The sequence below is a fragment of the Asterias amurensis genome, chromosome 7 (genome assembly GCF_032118995.1).
Source record: "Asterias amurensis chromosome 7, ASM3211899v1".
Classification (NCBI taxonomy): Eukaryota; Metazoa; Echinodermata; class Asteroidea; order Forcipulatida; family Asteriidae; genus Asterias; species Asterias amurensis.
The window spans coordinates 17390328-17399063 of record NC_092654.1 but is presented as its reverse complement, the minus strand read 5'-3'; the positions used below and the strand labels follow the sequence as shown (position 1 = coordinate 17399063).

The 8736-nt window shown below is 39.2% G+C and overlaps 1 protein-coding gene across 1 annotated transcript; it reads right to left on the bottom strand.

Moving 5' to 3' along the window:
- Positions 1–680: 680 nt before the first annotated feature.
- LOC139940045 (methylosome protein WDR77-like) lies at positions 681–7859 on the bottom strand. The gene is made up of 8 exons (XM_071936242.1): positions 7675–7859; positions 6785–6970; positions 5682–5823; positions 5095–5215; positions 4309–4435; positions 3757–3868; positions 3107–3181; positions 681–2650 (listed from the first exon to the last, which is right to left on the bottom strand). The coding sequence occupies exons 1-8, from the start codon at positions 7736–7738 to the stop codon at positions 2506–2508; spliced, it is 972 nt and encodes a 323-aa protein (XP_071792343.1). The 5' UTR covers positions 7739–7859; the 3' UTR covers positions 681–2505.
- Between the last annotated feature and the right edge of the window lie 877 nt (positions 7860–8736).

Below are 8736 nucleotides of genomic sequence, written 5' to 3'. Positions count from 1 at the left end.
CTGCGCGTGCATACTCCATGTAAGCATTCTAAGCTTACACAGCTAGCTGATTCACATTCTAAAACAATACATCCCTGTGGAGCATTCTTTTCTTCTTTCCTTTGTCCCTTCAGTTTTCTATGGTCTTCTTACATACCTTTCCCCATGGAGCACCCCAGTCTTTACAATTCCCTAAATGGATACATTTTGTTTTCCCCTCTTCTGTTTTCCCCCTCTTTTCGGGCGGACACGATTGCATATGCAAAACCGTCCAGGAGAGATTATTGCATATGCATTAATGTCCTCCGGATAGTATTGCATAGTGGACATAATAGACCCTTCCCTTGAAATAATATGTAAATTGCACACAGCGCGTGCGCACTAACATTTTGGTTGGCAAAATGAGGGAACATTGCACTGTTTTGTACATGGCTAATGGGTGCGTGACGCACACTCGATTGCGCGTCTGCGTCTGCGTCTGCCAACCAACAGGGTCTGTACGCATGCGTGAATGTGATTAGCATATTTCACGGGAAGGGTCCATTGCATGCCACACCGGCTTTTACAGAATCATGTTTATAAAAAAATGTGCTCTACGATTCCATGCCTCTTGCTGGCTGCCATACTTCTGAGTCGGCACCAATAATGGAAAGACCACCAGACTTATTAAACTGAGCAATAGAATGTACACATTTACAGGTTTTTGTTTACAGTTAATTTATTCTGACACTTCAGTTTATACACAAAATTGTACAGAAGTGTAAGGTCTAGGAAAACAAATTAATAGTTCAGGCCCGACTTTTTGCCAACAAATAGTAACAACATAATTTTTTGTCTGACAGGTCTATCAAAACAACCTAAACACTCAAATTTCTTTCACAGTACTATGTTTTAAAAACATGACGAAAATTAACCAAACATTTTTTATAAAAAGATGAATATAAACCTACCCTTATCGGCATAATAAAATAATATTAGCTACCATATGTACCTTAAGCTACACAGCGAGCTGCTGCAGACACACTGGCCGACTGCACTCAAATTAAATATGTATTCTTGGTATCAAGTACATCCATTGAAAACAAAGTTAAACTGCTGTTTTGCTACACTGCAGTTTTCAAGTTGAGAGTAAAGAGTCTGTATATTATGTGTGGTAATGACTCTGAAATGAATGGCAATAAGAACCTATTTGGTAAGAAGTACAGGAGCTTTGGATAGTATAAAGCATTTTGACAAATTTGTTACTTTGAAGTTCTTCGGTTATAATAGATGTTAAATTTGCATCGGGGAAAAGAATATTAATTTTTTTTTTTTTTACCCATACACCGATGTATGTTAGCACTGTATACTCGGTACTTTCCCCGAGTCCTGTGAAAAAAATTCACAGGCATGTTACTCGGGTGGGATTCGAACCCACGACCCTTGCAATTCTAGAGCAGTGTCTTACCAACTAGACTATCGAGGTTGCCCGGTAGCTAGAGGCAGTTCGAATCCTATGTTTTAGCAGCGGACACCGCAACGATATAATAGATGTTAAATTTGCATCGGGGATAAAGAATATGAAAAAAGACACCACTTTTTCACCCCAAGAATGTTAATCTGAGAAGCATTGCTGAAAGTAATGTTTCTAAGATTATGTATTCCAATTGCAGATTATTCTTCCTGTTTGAACATAACTTTTCCACGTTAGTTTGATGGTATATATCTACAACCTAGTATTGAAACAAACAGGTTCAAATTACCAAACGTTTTCAATCCCTATCCATCATTAAGTTATCCTTCTACACTGTGTTCACAGGAAATACAATAACTAAAAGCTACACTACTTGACTCAAATCTTTGTGGCTGGAAGCATAAATAGTCTGGCCCCTTTCATTTATCAGTGTATGCATTCATTACTGAGTGCAGGAAACCAAACGTGTTAGATAAATGTAGCTAGACATGAAGCCACTACATGTATTTCGGAATACAGCTTGACGAAAAATTCTACATTTACGAATTTCTTTAGCACTTTGAAACACTGAGATATATTGAATAATATTTGCTTTCTTATATTTTTACATGAAGCTCTTAAAACTGAGCATGCACACATGTGATTTAGAGTTTTCTTTTTGTTTGCAAAACACCTTTGATGAACAGCTAATTTGTTGATCATTATAACATTCCAAGTACCAGTATGTACATGTTGTGACCCTAAAACCAGCAAACAAACTTTTATTCCAAGCACCTTTCAGAATGCCCATTAAGTTTGCCTGGGCATCTCCACATATCTTCACCTGGTTTATCAGCAAATGTTTCGGCAAATTGAGCTAGTTATGTTTAAACCTCCTAGTATCAGTAAATTTGCCAGTGAGTTGGGTGACATTACAAACAATTTAACTGCACAAGATGGTGTAGCTTGGGAAAGAATACACTCATATTATAGCAATTGAGTAATATGGATCCACAACGTGAATAGCCATCAACACGAGAGACACTTTCATCAGGATTTGTAGCCATTTTCCAGGGGAATATTTCCACTTTTTATTAAACTCGCCCATTGGCTCCAGCTGCTGCTGGCACGATGTCGTGACCTTTGACCTGTTTATCCCAACCACAGGTCATGAGTTTGTTACTGAGTGGGTCCCATGATGCACCACGCACAAAGTCATTGTGGCTGTAACTCCGGTATCTGTGATGTTGTAAAAAAAAATAATATATTTTAAAGAAGATGATGGTGACTTTCCAAAGTAGGTGGCAATCCAATTTTGACAATTTTCCAAACCATATAACTTTCCAACCTACATAACTTTCCATACTTGAAAACTTTTCCAACAGGGTCATTTTCCAATCTCCCCGGAATTTGCAAACTGAATAACTTTTTCCAGTTTAATATTTGGTTTGTACCCTTCACCAATGTGTGATAAGATCAATTTTCCAACATTCGAAACCCAAAGGAAGGGTTTTATTGATGTAACCATCATTCAAATAATCTTTGTTCCTCTGGTGTGGTCACGGTGACTACATTCGTTGTACAAATGAACCCAATTTATGCTAGTTAGCCACTAGCCAAACATAACATACCAAACATAACCTGCAGGCTTAACGTTGAAGACTTTGAAGGAGACAGACAGGCTATTCTACTTACATTTGTTTGAGTTCTGGCTGGAGCTCTGTTACAGCGACCGTGCAATCGTCTGATGTTGACGCTAACCATAATGGGCTACAAAACAACATGATACGTATCAAAATTAAAGAAAAACTTCAGTATTAAACTTGCAGGTACAACCATGTATAAAACTCTTTTGGATTCTTGTTGATTCTGAGAAGAACCGTTGTGGTCTCGGCGTTCTGAACAGTGTACTCTGATTGTCTTTAGTACCAAAAGATCAAAATAAATTAATTTAAAACCATAGAGGATTAAAGACTCTCCAATGAGGGTCTTAGTCATGCTGTCAAAGACAATTTTTCATCATCAAACTGATTCTGGGAATATAACCAGGAATGTTTCAAAGGAAGAACCTTGTCCAAGTATTGAATAAAAATGTAGTTGCAACGTCAAGTAAGACTTTAACACTACCCATAGGAGTTAGTCAACAATTTGCAGTAACACCATGTACTTCTGATTTACATTTTTTGAACAGCGTAGGGTCTTAAAGAAAAAAAATGCCACCAGCTCTTAAGTCTTCTCAGAACTCGCGCTTTTCAGAACAAATCTTTATCATAAGTGCATTAGTTAGTGTTATTACGAAACTTAGGTGCAATATTATGTCCCACTGTACAAACACTTATACTCACTTCTTTGGTGAGAATGATAGCCTATGTATAGATCTAGTATGGGCAGTGGTTAGTCTGGTGCCGGTACTGTCTGCTCTGGAATCCTGAAGTACTATCTTGCCCGTCTCATCACCTGCGAAAAAAACAAAATTTACAATACAGATAAGTGTTGTAGCCATAGTGGGCGGTGTCGGGTTGGCCTACAGGCTTTGGACAACGGCTCCAGTAGATTTTGGAAATATCCTGATTTCTTGCATTATGAGCAGTGGTCGGTGCCGGGCCGGCTTGCACACAGGACTCACAAGTTTCACCCAGCACTCTAAAGCAAAACACATTGTGCTGCCCAGTACAGATTTCCCCCAGATTGCACTTCAAGAATGATGGCCCTATATCTAACATGTCTCAAAATTACTAATTTTGTTGAACCGCTCACCCCTTGGTAGACTAAATTGAATTTATAGCCAACCAATAAAATTGGTCTAGCACAGATTGCAAGAGTGATGCAGTTATGAACTCCTTGTGCTTCTCTTTGGTTACTGTTTGAGAGATAGTTTTAACTGTGTTGTCCCTTACCTACGGCAAATACGTGTGTTTCTCCAGGCTTCCAGGCAGTACATGTTGGCAGAGATGTTCCAGAGGGTCGGCTCAGCTTTCTGGCTGGTTTAGGTTTCCTCAAGTCCCACAGTAAAACGGAACCATCCTGTAGATCACACACAAAAAAAGATAACTAATCAATCAAGTTTACATTGAATCCTTCAACACTGAAAGCTCTTTATCTTTCCCAAGAAATGTGCTGGGTTTGCATTATATAAGCTAAACATTTGATGTATTCGATATCTATTCATTGTGGTTAGTTATTTAATATCTGAAATAAAAAGTTGCATCCCCTTATAAAGGTAATCCCCAGGCTGCCGCTTCCCAGGTTGTATCGTAATTTGGGTGTAATCCCTGGCTACGTGGCAGTCAAAGGTTGTATGGCTTGTGAGTGGCATCCCCAAACAAAGATATTGACAAAATAGGGAGACCACCAATATGGGGTCATATAGCTCAGTTGGTAGAGCATCCGTGCGTTTATCCGGAGGTTGTTGGTTCAAATCCTGGTCTAATCAATTATTGTTCTTTGTTCAACCCCAAATCTATTTCTGATGTGGTCTATTTCTATGAGCTAACCACTCTATGTGCTCTATATCTATGAGGTAACCACTCTACGTGTTCTATTTCCATGACCTAAGCGTTCTGTGTGCTCTTATTGCATGGCATGTACTTTGTGTGCCCTATTCCCATGAGCTAAGCATTATATGTACTATATTTCTCTGAGATAAGCATTCCATGTGCTCCATTTGTATAATCAATACCAACCTGTGAACATGAAAGAAACACTTCTAGTTCATTAGGGCTGCACGTGATGCATTCCACTTTGGATGTATGCGCTCTCAGAGTCAATACAGACGCTTGTGTTGCTAGATCCCAAACCTTTATTCTGCAGATGGAAAAATGTTCAAAAGGAAAAACAGTCATTTCAAGAGAGGGTAAGGATAACAAGCTGAATATTCATGGCATCTCAAATTGATGCAGACCTTTTTCACAAGGCTGGACGACCTCTTCAACTGTCACCAGGGACATGTTGCCGCCTACCCCATCAGCTGAAACAGGGTTATCCCCTTGACAGTGTGTAAAGATGTAGGAATGTGTATCATCCACTAGGAGCCTGGCTGATAGAGCAGAATGCACTACCTTCCAAACTTTTACGAACCAATTATGGTGAAAAGTGCCTTCCTCGTTACAAAATATTTGACGATTGTGACATGATGGCCGTCTGGTAATGTTTACTCAAGACAAAACCCTCTGTAAATATTTAAAAGGTTTGCCCTTGTGGTGAAGCCACATACACAGTCACCTATCTACTCCCAGGTGCAGGGAAGCAATTTATGGTGTCTCATACTCACAGTTTATCGGATGATCCGCTGATGATTCTGGTCTTGTTGGAGTTGATGCTAATACTGTGCACGGCGTTGTCGTGCTCGTATAAATAGAACAAGTTCCTGAAGGCACTGCGGCTGTTTACAAGTTGCCAGACTTCGATTGCACCTGTCAGGGTTGGGAGAAAAATTAAAGGGTTAACCTTAGCAATATTCTCCAGCGAGTTGACCATTCTCGGGCCTCAAAGTAACCATCAGCACCAACAGCAATTGCTGTGGTGCCTTGTTAAATTTACATTTTCCCAATAGAAGTGCTTATTAGAAGAGGAATTTTGCTGTGCCCATTCAAGAAGTTCAAGGCCTGCAACCACTTTAAATCACTAATCACTTAGCTGAACAGGTTATGTATGGTGGTGCAACTGTGCACAGAACTAACTGTGTATATGTACGCTGCATAAATGTATTCACCTCGTTATATATACTATTACAGGTTGGCATAGTACTCTATAGATAGACTTTGCACTCTGCAATTGGCAGAAATGCCAGCCTGATAGATTTATCCTTCAATACCAATGAGATGTTTGATTCACACTGAGATGTTTGGTTCACAACTAGTACATGTCTAGTCGGTGAGACACCTGCTCTGGCAACAGGATGGTCGTGGGGTCCGAATCCCACCTGAGTGATTTGCCTTCAAGGAGCACTGAACACTCAGCATGATAATGTCCCCGCCATTAACACGCTTGTTAACTCTTTCTTTGGGGGGGGGGGGGGCTGAGAGTTTTCGAGGGTTAGCAAACTAAGTGTGAAAGGGTCAACCAAACTTTCCCGTGAAGTTGTTTTCCCTGCAGGCCTGGAACTACACGCAGGCCACGGAAGCCATGGCTTCTGTTGCCCCTGGTCTTGGCTTTCCCTTGGTGCCCCTTCAAAAGTTTCCTAATGATTTAAAGATTTTCCATGGAAGTGCCCTCTGCAAAATGAAAATGACCTTGCCGTTTCAAAGATGAAATTAGGCCTGCCCTGATTTGTCAAGTGCAATGAAATTGGCTCATGTCTCTTTTTTAAACTACACAGCTTCAAATAAAAAAGATTTAAAATCACTGTTGCACATCGTTTGAATCGGAACCCACCAGAATCAGAGGCAATAGCTACTCTGCATTCATCAATCCATTGGATGTCCGTCACACCGGCTTCTGTCTGGATACCAGCGCTGCATTTACTGATGTCCGGTGCATTCCCTGGATCCTCGTAGAACCATAATGACCCCGCCCAAAACTTGCCAGTCAGGCCAGACGAACCCAGCATCAATGAACCATCTGAAAAACAAATCAAACATTCAAAAGACATGGATTATTAAGAAGTGATGAGACTCAATGCATGAATCCTTAATTTGAAATAATATGTCCTGCAATCATGAAATTTGGCCCTTGGGAAAAAGGTGGACAAGTTGTATTGTAATTTAAGGGCTTACAAAACATACAAACATACATTTAAGTTGAGCACAGACACAGCGGATTCCGATTGCGCAAAGTAATAAACTGTCATGAAGACTGACTCACGAGTCATGAAGACTGACTCATGAGTCACATCATCAACATAATTTCATAAACACTGCTAATTCAGTGAATTGACTGTATGACAATACTACTGCACCGTCAATTATTTAATGAGTATCACTACAAATGATTTCTTTGCGTGCATACTTTTATATGCTTTATAAATACATTTCAATTTTTTAATTGTGAAATGAAATAATTGGTTTATTTACCAAAATTAATGTTTTATTTTTAATTTGTTATTACTGTTTTTCTAAAAAAAATCGGAAATCAGTTTGAAATAGGAACAATATCCCACTATCTATTTAGGGTTAAACATGAACCGCATTGTAATAATAGGCCCTACTGAATGTTCTGACGATCCATTTTTATAATAATAATCACATGTGTTTATAAATTAATTATTATTTCGTCCGGAAATTGGGCAACAAATTTTCAGATCAGATGATTAAAATTCACTTTACCTCTGTTGTGTTGAAGAACGTCTAAATACTTTTCCATCGACGATGGAATGTTACTTGTAGTCATAGTTGCAGCGCTGTGTGAAAAGGTTTAGAGACTCAAAAACCCTACATGTAGAGGGTAGCTCTTGATTTGTTAGCAAGTCTCTTCGACAGAGAAATGGGTCTGCAAACGATCCATGTGTTGAGAGGTAGGTCAGAGTTCAGTGAAAATAGTCTGTACGTGAAAAGTGTACTGTGACCGTGAATGCATTGTGTTACGCGAGAGCGCGGCGACTACCAGACTCCCACCTGTCATTAGACTTGCACCTGTCACGCTCATGTTTCTCTAAATGTATAAATAAATGCAATTTGAATTGAAAAGGTAACATTTATTGTCAGGAGTTGTTAACTCTTGTTTTTTAATTGATTGAGGTTTAGGGGGATTGCGATTCATAGATTAGATTGATGTGTTGATTCATAAGAAAAACGGTTGTAGGCCTAATCATATTTGTTATCATGCATTGACCACATAAAAGAAATCGCGATCTTCATTTTGAATTTCTACCAAAGATACAATGTGACTTTCAATATGGACTATTAAAACTTCAAGCGCATAAGCTACTTTACAAAACGCGGCCTGATACGCATAATTTCTTCAGTCGTTAAAATATTGATCCCCGGGCCAATATTGTCTTTCAAAATCTTGGCTCGGTGCTGAGTATCTTTCTAGTGCTATAAGGTCTAATTTATTTGGCCTGCTCTTGAACTTCAGTGCTATATTATGAACTTTGTCATTTTACACACCCGCGTTGGTGCATTTTGTCAAAATAATAATATGACCTCAGTATTTATTTTTGAACCACGAACGGGTCAAAGTGTAAGAATTTGTTGAATATGGTTCGGGGAAAGGGCGCACGCTAGTTCATGATAGCTTATCTGTGGTCATTTTTTCCCCAAATAATATACTGTGTAAATATACAGTGTGTTGTATAGGCCTATAAGCAAGGTCTTTATATCATCATCATGATCATCATTGGTCCCAACGAGATTCCATTCACAACGTCACGCCGGAGGTGTTTATCC

Bases quoted from the DNA above. Each gene is read 5' to 3' on its own strand.
- LOC139940045 (XM_071936242.1), bottom strand. From the start codon at position 7,738: ATGACTACAAGTAACATTCCATCGTCGATGGAAAAGTATTTAGACGTT. The intron at 5,824-6,784 runs GTGGGTTCCGAT...CAACCCTGACAG, and splicing joins AGCTATTGCCTCTGATTCTG to GTGCAATCGAAGTCTGGCAA. The intron at 3,182-3,756 runs GTGAGTATAAGT...GTTGTTTTGTAG, and splicing joins CTATCATTCTCACCAAAGAA to CCCATTATGGTTAGCGTCAA.